At 40.7% G+C, this 20,221-nt stretch overlaps 1 protein-coding gene across 7 annotated transcripts in view; it reads left to right on the forward strand.

Moving 5' to 3' along the window:
- ERC2 (ELKS/RAB6-interacting/CAST family member 2) overlaps positions 1-20,221 on the forward strand; it is a 996,291-nt gene that overhangs the window by 525,892 nt on the left and 450,178 nt on the right. For all 7 annotated transcript variants that reach the window (XM_018038455.1, XM_018038458.1, XM_018038452.1 and 4 more), the window contains one exon: positions 17,400-17,535. In XM_018038455.1, coding sequence (XP_017893944.1) covers positions 17,400-17,535 — 136 coding nt within the window. The remainder of the gene's footprint in view (positions 1-17,399; positions 17,536-20,221) is intronic.

The following is a 20,221-nucleotide window of genomic DNA, read 5'->3' on the forward strand; positions in this document are numbered from 1 at the left end:
CATGGAACAACAGACTGGTTCCAAATGGGGAAAGGAGTACATTAAGGCTGTATATTTTCGTCTTGCTTCAGTGCAGTTCAGTCGCTCAGTCGTATCCGACTCTTGGTGACCCCATGAATTGCAGCACGCCAGGCCTCCCTGTCCATCACCATCTCCCAGAGTTCACTCAGACTCACGTCCATCGAGTCCATGATGCCATCCAGCCATCTCATCCTGGGTCATCCCCTTCTCCTCCTGCCCCCAATCCCTCCCAGCATCAGAGTCTTTTCCAATGAGTCAACTCTTCGTCTGAGGTGGCCAAAGTACTGGAGCTTCAGCTTTAGCATCATTCCTTCCAAAGAAATCCCAGGGTTGATCTCCTTCAGAATGGAGTGGTTGGATCTCCTTGCAATCCAAGGGACTCTCAAGAGTCTTCTCCAAAACCACAGTTCAAAGGCATCAATTCTTCGGCGCTCAGCCTTCTTCACAGTCCAACTCTCACATCCATACATGACTACTGGAAAAACCATAGCCTTGACTAGACGGACCTTAGTCGGCAAAGTAATGTCTCTGCTTTTGAACATACTATCTAGGTTGGTCATAACTTTTCTTCCAAGGAGTAAGCGTCTTTTAATTTCATGGCTGCAGTCACCATCTGCAGTGATTTTGGAGCCCCCCAAAATAAAGTCTGACACTGTTTCTACTGTTTCCCCATCTATTTCCCATGAAGTGATGGGACCAGATGCCATGATCTCCGTTTTCTGAATGTTGAGCTTTAAGCCAACTTTTTCACTCTCCTCTTTCACTTTCCTCAAGAGGCTTTTGAGTTCCTCTTCACTTTCTGCCATAAGGGTGATGTCATCTGCATATCTGAGGTTATTGATATTTCTCCCAGCAATCTTGATTCCAGCTTGTGTTTCTTCCAGTCCAGCGTTTCTCATGATATACTCTGCATATCAGTTAAATAAGCAGGTGACAATATCCAGCCTTGACATACTCCTTTTCCTATTTGGAACCAGTCTGTTGTTCCATGTCCAGTTCTAACTGTGGCTTCCTGACCTGCATATAGGTTTCTCAAGAGGCAGGTCAGGTGGTCTGGTATTCCCATCTCTCAGAATTTTCCACAGTTTATTTTGATCCACACAGTCAAAGGCTTTGGCATAGTCAATAAAGCAGAAATAGATGTTTTTCTGGAACTCTCTTGCTTTTTCCATGATCCAGCGGATGTTGGCAATTTGATCTCTGGTTCCTCTGCCTTTTCTAAAACCAGCTTGAACATCAGGGAGTTTATGGTTCATGTATTGCTAAAGTCTGGCTTGGAGAATTTTGAGCATGACTTTACTAGCATGTGAGATGAGTGCGATCATGTGGTAGTTTGAGCATTCTTTGGCATTGCCTTTCTTTGGGCTTGGAATGAAAACTGACCTTTTCCAGTCCTGTGGCCACTGCTGAGTTTTCCAAATTTGCTGGCATATTGAGTGTAGCACTTTCACAGCATCATCTTTCAGGATTTGAAACAGCTCAACTGGAATTCCATCACCTCCACTAGCTTTGTTCATAGTGATGCTTTCTAAGGCCCACTTGACTTCACATTCCAAGATGTCTGGCTCTAGATTAGTGATCACATCATCATGATTATTTAACTTATATGCAGAGTACATCATGCGACATGCCAGGCTGCATGAAGCCAAAGCTGGAATCAAGATTTCTGGGAGAAATATCAATTACCCTCAGATATGCAGATGACACCACCCTTATGACAGAAAGCAAAAAGGGACTGAAGAGCGTCTTGATGAAAGTGAAAGAGGACTGTGAAAAAAAGCTGACTTGAATCTCAACATTCAGAAAACAAAGATCATGGCATCTGTTCCCATCACTTCATGGCAAATAAATGGGGAAACAATGGAAACAGGAAGAGACTTAATTTTTTTGGACTCCCAAATCACTGCAGACGGTGACTGCAGCCATGAAATTAACAGATGCTTGCTTCTTGGAAGAAAAGCTATGACCAACATAGACAACATATTAAAAAGCAGAGACATTACTTTGCCAACAAAGGTCTGTCTAGTCAAGGCTATGGTTTTTCCAGTAGTCATGTATGGATGTGAGAGTTGGACTATAAAGAAGACTGAGTACTGAAGACTGATGCTTCTGAACTGTGGTGTTGGAAAAGATTCTCGAGAGTCCCTTGGACTGCAAGGAGATCCAACCAGTCCATCCTAAAGGAAATCAGTCCTGAATATTCATTGGAAGGACTGATGCTGAAGCTGAAACTCCAATATTTGGCCACCTGATGCAGAGAGCTAACTCATTTGAAAAGACCTTGATGCTGGGAAAGATTGAAGGCGGGAGGAGCAGGGGACGACAGAGGACGAGATGGTTGGATGGCATCACAATGCCATGGACATGAGATTGAGTAAGCTATGGGAATTGGTGTTGGACAGGGAAGCCTGGCATGCTGCAGTCCATGGGGTCACAAAGAGTCAGACATGACTGAACAACTGAACTGAACTGAGGCTAGTCATAGCGTTTCTTCCAAGGAGCAAGCATCTTTTAATTTCATGGCTACAGTCACCATTTGCAGTGATTTTGGAGCCCAAGAAAATAAAGTCTGTCACTGTTTCCATTGTTTCCCCATCTGTTTGTCATAAGTAATAGGACTGAATGCCATGATCTTCATTTTTTGAATGTTGATTTTAAACCAACTTTTTCACTCTCCTCTTTCACTTTCATCAAGAAGCTTTTCAGTTCCTTTCTTCCTGCCATAAAGGTGGTGTCATCTGTGTATCTGAGGTTATTGATATTTTTCCTGGCAATCTTGATTCCAGCTTGTGCTTCATCCAGTCCAGCATTTCTCATGATGTACTCTGCATATAAGTTAAATAAGCAGATTGTCAATATATAGCCTTAATGTACTCCTTTCCCCATTTGGAACCAGTCTGTTGTTCCATGTCCACTTCTAACTGTTTCTTCTTGACCTTCATACAGATTTCTCAGGAGGCAGAAAAGGTGGTCTGGTATTCCCATCTCTTTCAGAATTTTCCAGTTTGTTGTGATCCACACAGTCAAAGACTTTGGCATAGTCAATAAAGCAGAAGTAGATGTTTTTCTGTAACTCTTTTGCTTTTTCAATGATCCAGTTGATATTGGCAATTTGATCTCTGGTTCCTCTGCCTTTTCTAAATCCAGCTCGAACATCTGGAAGTTTATGGTTCACATACTGTTGAAGCCTGACTTGGTGAATTTTGAGCATTACTTTGCTAGCATGTAAGATGAGTTGTTGTTTGGTAGTTTGAACATTCTTTGGCATCACCTCTCTTTGGGATTGGAATGAAAACTGCCCTTTTCCAGTCCTGTGGCCACTGCTGAGTTTTCCAAATTTGCTGGTATATTGAGTGCAGCACTTTCACAGCATCATCTTTTAGAATTTGAAATGGCTCAGCTGGAATTCCATCACCTCCACTAGCTTTGTTCACAGTGATGCTTCCTAAGGCCCACTTGGCTGTGGACTCAGGATGTCTGGCTCTAGGTGCATGATCATACCATCGTGGCTATATGGGTCATATGCAGCTTTTTTGTATAGTTTTTCTGTGTATTCTTGCCACTTTTCTTAATATCATCTGCTTCTGTTAAGTCCATGCCATTTCTGTCCTTTATTATGCCCATCTTTGCATGAAATGTTCCCTTGGTATCTCTAATTTTCTTGAAGAGATCTCTAGTCTTTCCCAGTCTGTTGTTTTCCTCTATTTCTTTGCACTGATCACTAAGGAAGTCTTTCTTATGTCTCCTTGCTATTCTTTGGTCCTGTGCATTCAGATGGGCATATCTTTCCTTTTCTCCTTTGCCTTTTGCGTCTCTTCTTTTCTCAGCTATTTGTAAGGCCTCCTCAGACAACCATTTCGCCTTTTTGCATTTCTTTTTCTTTAGTATTGTCTTGATCACTGCCTCCTGTATGAACCTTGTCCATAGTTCTTCAGGCACTCTGTCTATCAGATCTTATTAGTTGTATTCACAGTGCACTTTTTATAATAGTAAAGGCTCTGAAAAGTGCTGCAGCATCAGAAGCTAGTTCATATCTATTTATGTCATCAAGGCTTATTGAAGCCTGCCTTTCTTTTCTTGTTTTCTGTTTTTGTTTTGTTAACAGTTATTAACATCTTCCAGAGTTAGTACTGCCAGAACACTCTCTGTAAATCACCGAGTGAAGAAAAACATCACCAAGTGAAACTGAAATAGATGGCATTACAATGATGCATTTTGGAAGTGGTTGGTTGTGTTGAGGCAGTTGTGTGGGAAGTGATTTGTTCTGTCTTCTCATACAGTTGGAGGGAAGTGGCTTGCACTGTCTTTGATGATAATTCTGCCATTTGGATATCCTTCATTGATTTTCACTTTGTCCACTACTCACTACTGATTCTGTTTTGCTCATTGACATTAGACTAAGAGTTACAAGAGGTTTGAGTTATGAGAAGAGTGGAAAGAACATGCATTTATTTTTCAGGGGGTTGTCATGGAGATAAATGCTTGGGAAAGTATAAGGATGCGTAAATTTCCATAACCCGTTATTGGCCATAAGTTAGGCCTTCCAAATGCCTTAGGTTACATTGGTAATAATGTTTTGGAAGAAGCTTGGGAAATGGAAAAAATAAGTCTGTTGGGTAGATACTGAAGTAAGTAGTCCCCAAGAAATATCTGAAATTGGCAATAAAAAGATTGGGAAACCACTCAAAAGATTAGCACAAACAAAATAAAGGTTTAAAAAGTTAATAAAATTAGCATGCAATTTGAACGTTGGTTAATGTCCAAATATCTGCTGTCCAATATGTTAGTTACTAGCCACCTGTAACTATTTACATTTAAATTAACTAAGATTAAATAATCTTAAAAAGTTAATTTTATAGTTTTAGTAGCTGCACTTTAGCTACTCAGCAGCCGCATATGACAAGTGGCTACTGTATTGGACGGAACGGAATAGTTCCATAACTGGAAGAAATTCTGCTGGGTAGCACATGAGGTAGAGAGAATTCTGATATGGCCCCCATGATCTCTGTCCCCTGATTTTCACACTCTTGAATAACCCCCTTCACTTGAGTGTGGGTAAGGCCTGTGACCTATATGTAGCTAAATAGAATGTGGCAAAAGTAACGGATGCCACGTCTTTGAATAGGTATGTTATACGGCAGAGATGATGGGATATCACTCCTGTTGTAAGACTCTTCCTTAGCAGATTGGAGAGAGAGATTCTCCTGCTGGCCTCAGAGAACCACACAGCCATGTGACGTGCCTGTGCAGAGTGCCACATGGCAAGGGACCATAACAGCCATGCGGACAGTGGACAGCCTCCAGCTCCAGCCCGCAGCCAGTGGAGAGCTGGGAACCCCATTCCTACAGCTGCAAAGGAAGGAATTTTTCCAATAACCTGAATGAGCCTGGAAGTACGGTCTTCTCCGTTTAAGCCTACAAATGAGAAATGCAGTCTGGCTAACATCTTGATTTCAGCCTGGTAAAACCAGGAGCACAGGGACCAGTCAAGCTGTGCCTGGACTTCTGACTCACAGAAGCTGTGAGATAATAAATAAGTGTTTGTTTTAGGCTGCTAAATTTGTGGTAATTTGTTAGGCAGCAGGGGAAAACTGATTTGGTGTTAGTCTAAACTATCTTTGGGAAGTTCTGATAAGCCATGCCTCAGATGGTCCAGATCTTAAAGAGAGTATAAGTTACTTATTGAGTCTGGTGCTTTGCCTCCCTGTTAGGGAAAAGAAAAGAAAGGATTGTATCTCTCAAAATAGATATATGTATATCTATATATATAGATACAGATATACTTAGATCTAGCCAGAATGACCCATTTACTTTTGTGGCAAAGCTCTCATAATAATGTATAATAATATAGCATACTAGATGAGACCATGAGCTTAGGCATCATAGAAATGATGGCTCGGATTATGGATCCTCTGCTTATTAACTATATTATATTGGGTCAGTACTTAACCTCTCTAAGCCTCCTTTTCTTTATCTGTAAAAGGATGTTGTTTTAACTGAAATTATATTTTTATAGTGCACAGTACCTGGCACATACTATGACATCTGGAAACAGAGGGCAGTTTTATTATTTAGCGATATTTTAACATTGATTTCTGATAGGAAGTAATATAAACTCTAACACATTATTCCTGTAGTCTAGTTTGGAAAATCAGCATAAAAGATTTTTATCTTCTTATGCCTTCACTCTATTTTATGTCTGGGCTTCTATAGGCCAATTCCAGGTTGAATGCAATAAAAATAGGTCTTGCATACATGAAGTGCCCCTGTGCTCATAGGTTGCTTTGGCTGTATATTGTCTGGGCAAATCGCCCCCAACCTCTGGCCAGACTGTGGAATGTTGGTTTCCTCAGACATTAGCCCCCTGGGGGTCAATTTTCACAGTTTCCATATGTTTTTATATTACCCCAAACTGTAAATACAACTGACACCCTACCAAATTGGCCCTAATGTTCCTATGTCTAATGGTGGAGTTGGAGGCTTTTATAAAAAACAATGCTCTGTGGAATTGTGGCAATTATACAGATGTTTTGTTTTTAAAGTGTTCAGATTCCTTTTTTTTTTTTTAATTTGGAAAGAACTAAATGATGTGCAAGGAGAAAATTGGAGGGAACAAGGCAGGAGTTTTAATCTTAGGTCTGGGTCTTTTCTTGGTTTTGCACCCGTGGTCCCAGAAGTTCTGTCCTGTGGTCTGTTACCTGTTATCTGCAGTTGTCCTTGGTCCTTTGTGTTTCTCTTACTTTCCATTTTTGTTGAGCTTCTACTTTCATCGTCGCTTATTTTATCATCTCCCAACTCTTAATCTCGATTTAAGTCTGTTTGTATGGGAGGAAGGGCCAAGCTCATTATGAGGCAGTGAAGTCCCAGAATATGAAATACACTAAATATTTCTACTTGTGGAGGTAGACTCATGCATAAAAGCTAATCATTTGTTCAAAAATGGTCACATTGAGGTTAACGGGTCCAGAGACCGGAAATTAACGGGAAATTGCATGGTGTCCTTGTTGGTTTTGTGTTCAGCTTCCTAGCTGGGTCTTTATTTCAGTAACTATCACTGCCCGCATGAAGTCTAAAGCTGTTAAGCTCCCACCTTCCATTCCAGAGCTCCCCTGGCTGAAAGCTAATATTCTTGGGTAATTACCTCATACGTATCTAGTTCTCTAACAGTCAACCAAGTTGCTTCTCAGCATCCTGTGAAGTTTGGAGTGGTGTGCCGTAAAGTAGCTGAACTATGGAACAGAGAATATATCCTGAGCATGTCTGTTTCTCCTCCCTAGAGCTTTCTGGGGCTGCTTGAGAGAAGAGAAAGTGAGACAGTGGTATGAAGGAGTTCTGCGACATTCTCCACAGTTGGTTGGCACAGCACAGATATTAAGGGGCTGGGGGTAGCCTCTGGGCCAGAATGATTCAGAATTCTGCCTCTGCTGCTCAATTATTCTGTAACTTTCAGCTGTAAGAATAATCAAAAGACTTTTGATTAATAGGGTTGTGAGGATTAAGTGAGCTAGTGTATGTAAAGTGCCTAGAGCACATCATGGGATGTGAGCATTTGCTGCTGTGATTGTCATTACCTGGCTTCAGCAACTTGTGGCTCATGGGCCAAATTCAGCCCTGCCACCTGTTCTTATAAATAAAGTTTTATTCATGTACAGTCACACCCATTTGGGTACATGTTATCTGTGACTGATTTCATGCTACAATGACAAAATTGAGACACAGTTGAATACTGTTTACAAAGGTTGCATAGCTCCAAAAGCATAAGTTATTGACTATATATAGCCTTTTATGGAAAAAAAGTTTGCTGATCCCTATTTTTAGTCTTTAGAAAGCTTTTCTAAGCAGCATAAATGAGAACAAGCCATCAGCCTGCTGTGAACTGTGTAGATTTTTTTAAAGTATCTATTGAATATAAATTAAGAAAGAGAAACAAGGCTTATTTCTTTTGGACTCAAGCTTTTAGACTTTCAGTTTAATTTCAAGAACGACTATAGGTATGAGAACTCTAGGTTGTTACTGTGTTTTTACCAGCCCTGTTACATTAATTGGTCCAGCTTTATTTTATTTCTTTTTACTTTATCTGAGTTTCATTTCATTGACAATAAACTGATATTCATCATATGAGACTGAATTCTTCTTTGTAGAAGAATTCTTATTCTCAGACCTGCACAACCAGCCCATGCCCTCTGGGTCACCATACCTACCTGGGAGACCAAGTGATAAGAAATTTATTTAGTAGTAAGAGCGAATAGAAAGAGCCAAGCTTCTTAGGTAATCATATGACTCTTAGAATGGTATTGTATAGTATGCTTGATGGAAGAGTGCCTTATTAATAGATGCCCATGGATTGAACATTGACTTCTGAAGCAGGTGAAAAAAAGGCCTTGCCTTTTCTGTTTGAGTTTCCTCTGATGGCAGTCCTACTGAGTACATCTAGAGGAGGGTGAGGAGGTATCAGAGAGGGTTGCCTCTCTCTGCTCTCTACCCCCGGGGTCTTCTCTAACAGGCCCCCATCATCTCTTGTCTTGAGCTTAGGCTGTCAGTCACTGGGCTCCATTCATACTTAAGGCAGTGCTCCTTTGATACTTGGGGTGAGGAGATTCTGCAGGGCTAGAATAAACGAGAACAGTTGAAAGAGGCCATCCCTTTGAAACTTCTCCTACATGAAATATCTATAGAAAAGCAAACCCTTCTCTTGCTAATTGTGACCATTTTCTGCTCTGTAACCTCTTCTCTAGGTTTTCTTGGCTCTTGTTGGCAAATGAGGTGAGGGAAATAGATACACACTTTAGAAGAGTGTTATTTGGGTCAGAGGGTTCAGGCTAGCATTTATAAATTATCCACTATGTTCAAGGGACTGTTGTAGGAACACTAGGCTTATGAAATCATTGAACGCCTCTCACCCCCCATGAGATAATCTGCCCAGAGTCACACACTTTGAAAGTGTCGCCTCTGTGATGAGAATACAACCAGTCTGGCAGCTAAGTCACTGGTCTTGGGCATCTTACTCTCTTGTTTCTTGACCTGCTTTGTCTCAAATGATTCACTCATTTCTTCAGACTGAATGAGGAATAGACATACAGAATCTTCTCCTCCAAGGAGAATTTTGCTGGTGGAGTCTGATACTCTAAGGTGAAAAGTTAGGACTCTCATTGTCTCTGGGAAGCTCCACTCCTCAAGTTTTCAAATCTGAACACCCCCTTGCCTTGAACCCTTCTTTCTTTAGCAATATTATCAGGTTCATGGTATACCTGACTGTCCTAGTACATGATAAATTATGTCAGTCTAAGTTATGTTGGCATCATGTGCTTTAACTGAGGTGGCCTTATCTCTGGGTCCTCATGCAACCCCAGATACCACAGGAGAGGCGGGAACAGAGAAGAGCGAGATGGGAGGGTATTCACCGCCAGGGAATGAAGGGAGAAAGGACTGCAGGTAAGGAGGGGAGGGGGAGTCTATTGAGGAGGGAAGCCAAGGAGGGAGCATGAGAAGATAGTGGGCATCCTGCTGGAGGATTTTGGTAAGGACCTAGGCAGTCATTGATGCTCCTGGCCCAACTGGTAGGCTGCTCTTGAGTAGAGGTTGCAGAATGCAAAGTTCTAGACATCTGGCTCATTCTGGAACTAAGTCCTAAAACCTTGATCCTACTTGTTGCCTTCTGTTGGGAGGAGAGTAAGATTCAAGTAGCCAGAGCTGGCCAGATACTTTTTTTTTTAAGGAAGGAATATCATGCTCATGATATTCAGCACATTTGTGCATGCTCTAAAAATATCTTTAGAATATTTCCGACAGCTTTCTAAAATTTATAACTATGCTGAAGTACTGAATGGTATTTACAAGCTTTTTTAAAAAATGAGATCATCTCAGTGGTTAAAAGTAAAAACTTTTATTATGGGAAATTCAGCATGCAGTACTCATCGTCAGCTTCCATTGTGTGTGTGTGTGGCCCATCTACTTGTGCAGTCACTTCAGGACCCCAGCTCACTTACCCAGGCTTGTCGTGACCTTCCTGCGACACTTCTTTTAGGGTAAGGTTTCAGGAATGTAACTTATCTTATTATTAAGGAAATCACAAGTAGATGCTAAATGTATGACAAAAGGGGTGTAATAATGCATTCCAAAGTCCATTGTCTGAAGTATTTGGAATCCCTGCTATTCTGGTGAGGGGAGCAAGACACTAAATATGTGTTCACAATATTGCACAGGACATCATTACATTCATATTGTAAACTAAGTGTGAGAGAGAGGGAACATCCTGTAGTCTGTATAAGCATTTTGCCTATGCAAATTCTCAACTCTTCACAACAACTCTCAGTTACACACAATTATTCCCATTTCATGTGTGAAGTACAGAGAGGTTAAGAAATTTGCCTATGGCCACACAGCTATAAACTACTAGACTTCCAATGGAAACCCAGGCAGTCTGGCTCCAGAGTTTATAGTACTAGTCCTTGCACTGCAGCTGCTCCTCATTCATTTAACTCAGAAAGTATCTTCCATTGTGGTTGTACCATTTTACACTTTAAGTTAAACCTGCGTCTAGTTACTTATCCAAGAGAAAGGAAAATATATGCCCACGGTGGGTGGGTGGGGTGGTGGGAAACTTGTATAGTAATGTTCATTGCAATCTTATTCTTTAAAAAAAATCAGAAACAACCCAAATGCCCACTTAACAAGGGAATAGCTAAATAAACTGTGGTATATTCATAGTAATGGAATAGTATTCAGCAATAAAATGGAACTTACATACAACATTTTGAGTGATATCAAAAATCCTACACTGAGTCAGAGAAGTCAGACACAAAAGAGCATATACCATATGATTCTTTGAAGTTCAACAATAGACAAAACAAATACATGTAGATAGAAGTCAGAGTAGAGATTACTTTGTCACAGAGGGAAGGAAGGAACATGAGGCTAGGGGATGGCAAGGTTCTGGTCAAAAATCATTGACTTGTGCACTTAGTATCTGTACCTGTCCTTGTCTATATTTATACCTCACTTAAACACATACACACAAATACAGTAGGATGTGAGAGCTCCCGCTTCTTCAATCTCAGTACCTTCTTCAGTGATAACTGTTGTTTACAGACTGGGGTGGAGTTTCCAGGAGTATATATACAGGCCATTTCCATATGAGTGCCTGTATACATCCCAATAGGCTTTTATATTTTAACATAAGTAGGATCAGACTATATGTATTATTCTGCAAACTGCTTTCTGTTTTTGGTTAACAATATGTCTTGAAAATTTTTTCCACATCCATACTTCAGTTTTGCCTGAATGTCTTTAGCTAGCTTGGGATTCTGTAACAAGGATGTACTTGATTTCTTCAGCTAGTTTCCTTCTGATGGACAGTTCAGTTCAGTCACTCAGTTGTGTCCGATTCTTTGCAACCCCATGGACTGCAGCACGCCAGGCCTCCCTGTCCATCACCAGCTCCTGGAGTTCACCCAAACTCATGTCCCTTGAGTCGATGATACCATCCAGCCATCTCATACTCTGTCGTCCCCTTCTCCTCATGCCTTCAATCTTTCCCAGCATCAGGGTCTTTTCCAATGAATCAGTTCTTCACATAGGTGGCCAAAGTATTGGAGTTTCAGCTTCAGCATCAGTCCTTCCAGTGAATGTTCAGGATTGATTTCCTCTCTGATTGACTGGTTGGATCTCCTTGCAGTGCAAGGGACTCTCAAGAGTCTTCTCCATCACCACATAGTTCAAAAGCAGCTGATGGACAGTTAGGCATTTATCAAATTTTCATGTTTACAAAACTATGAATATTGTTGTACCCATATATCTGTGCACACATGCAAGCATTTTTGAAGGCCACTTGCCTAGAAATGGGTTTGCTGGGGCAAAAGGTATGTACACTTCAGTGGATACTTACAAACTGGTTTTTAAAAATGCTTTTTAATTGAATTTGTGACATATGACAGAGCTGGATTCCTGAATCCTCTCCAACAATGAATGTTATCAATTTAAAGATTTTGAGAGCAAGTGGATTAAAAAATGACAGACATTGTTTCTGTGGAGATTTTAAAAGAAGGAAGCTTTCTTTTAGTTTATATGCAAAAATACACATACTCTTAGAGAAACATATGCATCTCCTGCCCTATATTCTGGGCTATGTCATAATAGAGAACAGTTTCCTTTCCTTTGGGAAGAATGAAAAAGAAGAGAGATGCTAAGCCCTGACAGTCTGATAAGTGGGAAAAATATGGTATTAAGGGGAGGAGAACTTAAAATCCTAAAAGTTTAAATAAATGAAAGAGATCTCACACCTGGTGAAAGTAGTATTTACTTTGAGTGTCCGAGAAGGTGTAAGGTTTTTGAAAGTATTTCACATGGTTTCTAAATTCAAACATTATTACTGTATCAATTAAATATATATTAACATAGAGAAGTGACAATGATATCAATGCAGGCATTCATTCAGTCAAATGAGTATTTTTGAAAGTATGATGCTCTCTCAACAGCAAGTTAGAGAATACTTTTATTTTGATTGGATGGACTATTTTAGTGAGAATAGCAGGATTCTGTCCTCTCTGACTTTCATTCCTTTTTAAAAAATGTATTTTATTTGAGATAGAGTTAGTTTACAATGTTATATTAATTTCTGCTGTATAGCAAGGTTATTCAGTTACACACACAGACACACACATATATATATATATTCCTTTTATGTTTTCTTTTCCATTATGGTTTATCATGGGCTATTGAATATATTTCCCTGTGCTATGTAAAAGGACCTTGTTGTTTATCAATTCTCTATATAATAGTTAGCATCTGCTAATCCCAAACTCCCAGTCTACCCCTCCCCACCTTCCTTGTGGCAACCATAAGTCTGTTCTTTATGTCTGTGAGTCTGTTTTTGTTTGATAGATAAGTTCATTTGTGTCATATTTTAGAGTCCACATTTAAGTGATATTATAGGGTATAACAGAGAAGGCAATGGCAACCCGCTCCAGTACTCTTGCCTGGTAAATCCCATGGACGGAGGAGCCTGGTAGGCTACAGTCCATGGGGTCGCTGAGGACTGAGTGACTTCACTTTCACTTTTCACTTTCATGCACTGGAGAAGGAAATGGCAACCCACTCCAGTGTTCTTGCCTGGAGAATCCCAAGGATGGGGGAGCCTGGTGGGCTGCCATCTATGGGGTCGCACAGAGTCGGGCATGGCTGAAGCGACTTAGCAGCAGCAGCAGCAGTATTCTGTTGTGTATGTATTTGTGTACATGTGTGTGGTGTGTGTGTGTATGTATAGAATTTTAGATTTTTAGGTTGCTTCCAGGTCTTGGCTATTATAAATGGGCAGTGAACTTTAGGGTGCATGTGTCTTTTCAAATTATAGTTTTCTCTGGATATATGCCCAGGAGTGAGATTGGAGGATCATATGGCAACTCTGATTTTAGCTTTCCGAGGAACCTTCATAATGTTTTCCATAGTGACTGTACCAATTTCCATTCCAGCTATCAGAGTAAGAGGATTCCCTTTTCACCACACACTCTGCAGCCTTTGTTATTTGTAGACATTTTAATGATGACCATTTGCATTTTTAACATCTTCTCTTCTGCCTGTTGGCCATCTATATGCTATCTTTGGAGAAATGTCAGACATTCATTCTTAATATGGTAGCCATTGTTGATCTTGATACCTGTTGGAATTTTAAAAGTGCTGACTTTTAAATTTTGAAAATTGATGTGACTTGCTTTATGAAACTGGTCAATTTAAGGTGAACACGGAAAACTGACCCTATCACTGTTCGGTTCAGTTCAGTCATGACCAACTCTTTGCGACTCCATGAATTGGGGGGCCCTCCCAGGCCTCCCTGTCCATCACCAACTCCCGGAGTTCACTCAGACTCACGTCCATCGAGTCCGTGATGCCATCCAGCCATCTCATCCTCTGTCGTCCCCTTCTCCTCCTGCCCCCAATCCCTCCCAGCATCAGAGTCTTTTCCAATGGATCAACTCTTCGCATGAGGTGGCCAAAGTACTGGAGTTTCAGCTTTAGCATCAGTCCTTCCAAAGAACACCCAGGGCTGATCTCCTTCAGAATGGACGGGTTGGATCTCCTTGCAGTGCAGGGGACTCTCAGGAGTCTTCCCCAACACCACGGTTCAGAAGCATCAATGCTTCGGTGCTCCTGTCACTGTACTCTCCCACTAACCTCTATTCACCACTGGATCCAATAACTGCTTTTTTGAAGAAACATTGTGTCTTGAATATATTTTAATGATGTTTCTTTGCAGAAAAATTTCACTCCAAAATAACCACGTATTTTTCTAGAACATAGAGCAGGTCAGTTTCTGGCAGGGCCTTGGCATGCCAGGGTGCCTAGTGGGTGGGAGTTTGAAAAGTGGGTGTCATTGACACTGTCCTCTGAGGCAGTATTGCCCGAGGGCTTTGTCATCTGCACCCCCAGGGACTCTACCTTCTTAAATTTAGAGACAATTGAGATCTGTACTGAGTTTAACCTGACTTATGCAGTGTGAATTTACTCTTGCAGGTGGTAAAAGGACTGATAAGTCTCTTACAAATCTATATCCTTAGAAATGTCAAATTTATTGGTAGTAAGAATCACTATGATAATTAAGTCCAGTGAGCTTCTGTGGGTACATTTACTCTTCTTCAAGGGATCTCAGATTTTTTAATTTCATGACTTACCTACCTGCCTCCCTCTCTCTCCTCTTACCCTGTAAATTGCTGTTTCTGACCTGTGCTTCACAAACTTATGGCGTCCCTGAGGGGCACCTGAAAAAGAGAGTGTCTAGTAGATGAGGTACTGATCACCTGTTCCTACCCCACTCCACTCCTTATCTCAATCCTACTTCTGGGAAAGCAATTTTTCCTTCCACTTTTAACTTTCAAGGAAAATTTCAGTCTATGAAAGACTTCTACCCATAGAAATACATTTGAAAACCATAGCAATCCTGTCAAGGAGTTTGCATACTGTATATGTATCTCTTGATGTTCATGTGTACAGAGACAGAATGGTCATTTTTATCACCTTACTCTGCACTGATCTATTAGGCCCAAATTCTAAGCAGTGCCATTCAAAACCCAACGTTACTAATCACTGGAGTCCTAAGTAAGTCAGTCTTTGAAAGAATGGTTGGAGAATTTGATGATCGGCCTCCATCACAGAGTCCAAACTTTAGTTTCTCTTTTTTCCTAGCTACTCATTCTTAATTTAGGAAAGCTTTCAGAGATGTGTGGGTTTTGAATGCTTTTTTTCTTTTTGGATTAAAAAAACCACTGCAGCATCCCAGGAGATAAGGTCTAATATGTTCAAACTGCTTCAAGAACTATGTGGGAGTTTTTTAACAGTGCAAATGATGTTTGTAATAACAATCTATTGTATTTAACCATGGTACTTGCAGGGGAAATATTTAGCAATTAATTCTATATAAGTGTGGATTTTAAAGTAATAAAAAAGTATTTGGCTATAAAGATGTTCTCTAATTGAACAGTCTCACTAGTGTTATGGACCTCTCCATCGCATTCTGTTACTGATCTTACTTCCTATGCAACAGAAAAATGTGCTTCCTCTGGCTTAGTGTGAACTTTGAAACCTCTATATTCTTGTTCAATTAGGAAGCAAGAGGTCGTTCTTAACACCTACATAGTAACCAAAAGACAGTTTTCTAAAAGTAGATTAGTGTGGACACTTAGTTCATAGCTTCATAGGTATGTAATACTATATTCACTAAAAATGAGAAATATCAGACAGTGGTTATCCAGTCCAAATAATGAGTAAGAGGATGATTATTCCACCTCACCTTTTATCCCCTTAATATGTGCCACCAGGAGTATTTAAATCACTGCTTCAGTTGGTTCTGTAAATATTTGTAAAGAGCCAAAGTGTTCAGAATATTTTTATTAGCAAGATTTCTAATAGATTTCTCTGCTTAATAAACAATTCTCTTGAACTTCATTTTCTTGGCATTGGAGGGTGTAGGGGAGTATATAATTTCATAAGGACTAGAAATAAGGGGTTTTTGTTGAGCGGGGCTACCACCTGGTTATTGTTTCATCTGGACATGTTTGCTGTTTATCATCTAATTCTCATCTCATCCATAAGTTTGCAAGAGCAGTGGTTCTCAATACCCTTCTGTTGGAAGTCAGGGCTCAGTAACAGTGGCTGACCTAGCAGTGCTGGGGAGAGGTCACAGAAGGATTACCGGGGACCCCCAAGTGACTCTGCTCCAGGGCTCTCCTCTTTTGGAATCACTGCTCCTGAGCGCTCTGTACTGCCCTCCTGTCTCCTCACGCTTTGGATTAGATTTATGGGAGCTGCTGTCGACATGGTTGCCTTAATCTGTGGAATGTTTTGCTAAATGCTGCTGGTGAAATAGTCCACATGAAGTCTGTAACTCCCTCCAACATACACACCTTTTTCTTTTTTAAGAAAACTGTCTTCTATCCTTAGTCTTTTATTCACTTGATCGCTTTATGATTTTCACTTTGAAATCCTACAGATTCATTAAGAACCTTTATTCCAACCACTCAGGCTTTATTTAACACGGTGATTAGCCAAAGTGTTACTCTGCTTGAGCTAAGTGATGACAGTGTATTTGATTGGAGCCTTGTAATTATTATTTTAAAATCAAAGTAATAGATTATGATTTCAAAATAGGAACATGATCCAAAAGAATAATAGTAATTAGAACAGCAACCACTTAGAAGAAGGTAAATGCCCTCATCACAGACCACAGGGCCCTCTGTGTGGCCTGAGTCCCGCCTACCTTTGCAGCTCCATTTCCTATCTTACTTCTTCCCCAACCCTGGACCTTCCTACTCCCTGTCCCTCCGTCTTGCCTGGACTAGCTTCACTATAGCCTTCCAGTTGATAGAAGTAACTGGGTTCTTTCCTGCCTTGGGAATAACACCTGCTGTTCTCTCTACCTAAGGGGCTCCTCCACTAGTGTCTCCTGGGTTGGATCCTTTGAGTCTCACCCATTGTCTTGTTTCCTTAGGAGGTTTCCCTGACCACAGTGACTGCAGTCCTTCCCCCACCGTACCGCTTGTCCACATATAATCACATCATCATCTCTTACAGCATGCTATTTATTTCCTTCAACATATGGAAACTCAAGTTGTGTGTTCTTGGTACTTGTCTGTCTCTCCCCACTGGACTTCTACTCCATGAGGAGGGTGAAGACTATACCTGTCCCATTCACCCCAGCAGCCTCACTGCCATTCTGGCACCTGGTGTTAAGTGGGTGCTTCAGACATATTTGTGGTTGAATGAATGGAATGTTTTGAAGTCCTAAATTTTCCTGAACACATATCAAAATATTCTATACTGGGTACTTCTATTACGATAACACGTTATCTTCCAATGGCTGAATTTAACCAAGCTGTGCTGACTTTTCTCAGGCATATGAAGGATCAGAACAAGAAGGTGGCTAACCTGAAGCACAATCAACAGTTGGAAAAAAAGAAGAACGCCCAGTTACTGGAAGAAGTCCGCAGGCGAGAGGATAGCATGGCTGACAACTCTCAGCATTTGCAGGTGAGTCCAGCCTTCTCCTCTTAACCCTTGAATAATTGGAGATCAACTCCCTCCAAAATATACTCTTTGCTGTGGGAAAGCAGACATGGAAATGGTGGAGGTACCTTTGCTCTAAGTCCTGTACTAACCGTGTACTCCCAGGGAACCCAGTAGGTCTTTCTGAGTACGGAGCATAATTTTCAAAATAGTGCCCAAGAAAGGCAGGTTATGGTGGAACTTTCTCAATCTGCACACAGTCTCTTGGTTCCTGTGCCTCACCTTAAAAGGTAAGGGCTGCAGTTATAGAGCTGGCAAGAAGCTTGAAACAGAAATGTCTTCCTTTTAGAATTGTATTGAACTTGTTTTGGTGTCAGGAGTGAAATGTATGGGTGTTATCACAGAAGGTATTTGGAAGAGGATGCATCAAACTGATTTCAGACATTTTACAGAACTGGTTTTGTTTTGGTTCAAAACTCCAAGGCTCTGATCATTATTCTGTCTTTTCTGTGGAATATAGTTATCTCTGAATGGATGGCCCTATCTCAGAAACCAACTGGCCGACTGAAAACACCAATTTTTCCTCATTAGCCATCCCTGTTTTTGGCGAAAGAGCTCTTCCCATGTGCTCAATAAAACATTCAAGCTAAAACAGGGCATTTGCTTTGAAGTTCCTTTATTTATTCCAGTGTGCCTTTAAACAGAGCAGTTCAAGTTCGAGTTGGCTGGAGTTCATGTTAAATTCTGCTTATTAATTAGTGTCTTTCTCTAGTTATATATTAGGTTTCCTCCTTGGAGATAGAAGAAGTTAGATAATTTCAGTATGTACTCATAATTCTCTTTTTTAATTGACCGAAAGAGAAATAAGTAATTATTCCAGAGTAGGAAATACAAGGAAATGTCTTGCATAGAACATGTCACAAGGTGGTTACATAGTCAATATTAGTTTCTTTTTTCTGTGTATTCTGGAGGTGCCCTGATGATGTCAATCAAACCCCTTTACATTGATGCCTGATTTGGGTATCATGATAGTAGCATCAAGTCCTTTGTTCCCTCATGGGATCATCTTTGGATGGACTAGTAGTTTATTTCAATCCATGGCTTCCTCAATGTTTTTGAGAAATCAGTCTCGGGGTTTTGGGTGTTAGTTCTCCTATGAATCATATGAGATGTTATATTAGAACCTACAAATTGAGATAATAACTAAAATTTGCAGAACTGTATTGCCTTGTCAGATGTGTGCTCTTATTCATGCCTTAGAGTAATGTTGGTGATTTTATATATGGTAATAGTAGAGTCTCGGAAAAGGTATGAAGTAGCATCCTAGTAAGTGGCAGACATGGAGACTTCAAGTCTTCCTGCCTTGAAGAAACAAATGGAGAGGAACAGCAGCAGTGGTGGATCCCATTTATTAACTGTTCAGTATGCTGTGTATTGTGCTGTCTTTGGTTCTGTCCGCTGGGTTTGTTGGGACTCTTATTTCCAAGTCATAGGAACACAACAAGTTGAACTAAGAAGAAAAAAGGGACTCTGTTGGCTCAGTAAACTGAAAATTCCAGAAATAGACCCCAGATCTTATAACATGAAGGTATTGAAACAATAGCATCAGGAATCTGTCTTCATTCTACTCACAGGCGTGCTCTGCTCTTGGTTGCCTTGATTCTCAGGAAGGCTGTTCCACAGTGATGCCAACTATGGCTACCAGCATTCAGCCTACATTCTACGAGTGCAGTCACCCCAGGGGGAGGAGAAAGGTTCTTTCTGAGTAGTTCTAGCAGAAATCCGAAGGCAGATAGAATGAATAAACTGGCCAGGCCATGATCAAGTTATATGGTTACCTGGAGTCTAGAGAAAAAGGGTTAACCTCACCCAAGTCACATGGTCTGAGACTGAGGACAGGTAATCCCTCACACAAAAGAGGGTTCTGCTCAGAAGGGATGCTGGGCAGATAAAATCACAGAGATCCATTATAACCGTAGTATAGGGTAGATTAACTGTTATCCCATTTGATATATGAGAAGGAGGAGGAGGCCCCAAATTATTCAGCTAGTAAGTGGCAGAGTTGGGACACAAATCCAGATCTGACTGTCTTCAAGTAGTGAGAGTTCTAATTAAGAGAGGAAGGCAAAAAAAAAAAAAAAAAAAAAAAACCTGGAGTGGCAGAGAGACTTCATGGAACAGGTGGGATTGGAGCTAAGTTTCACATGGAAGGGATGGAGCAGTAGGGCAGGCTCACCAAGCAGGAGAGCTATCAGAGAATGTGCAGAGGCTGCACAGCACAAAACATGACAAACCAGTTGGTCATGGTGACACAGAGATTAAGTGTTGCTATTATCTTCCTTAGCTGACTCTGGAGCTAGAATGCCTAAGTTTCAAGCTTCCGAATTCACCAGCTGAATGTTCTTAGCAGGTTATTTCCCTAAGCCTCAGTTTTTTCATCTGTAAAATGGGTATGATCATTGCACCTACTCCAGAGTTACTGTGAGGACTAAAGGGTCAGTGCATGTAAAGAATTTAGAACTGTGCTTAGCACAAACTGTGCTCAAAATAAGTGTTAGTGATTGACTGTTTGTATATTGGGTTGGTCAGAAAGTTCATTCAAGTTTTTCCATAAGAGGTTATGAAATAGGAAAAGATAAAAGAAGCATTTTTTAGAATATGTATTATATGTGTGGTTATTTGTGCAGTTCTGCTATGATATGTGTTGAGC

The sequence above is a fragment of the Capra hircus genome, chromosome 22 (genome assembly GCF_001704415.2).
Source record: "Capra hircus breed San Clemente chromosome 22, ASM170441v1, whole genome shotgun sequence".
NCBI lineage: Eukaryota > Metazoa > Chordata > Mammalia > Artiodactyla > Bovidae > Capra > Capra hircus.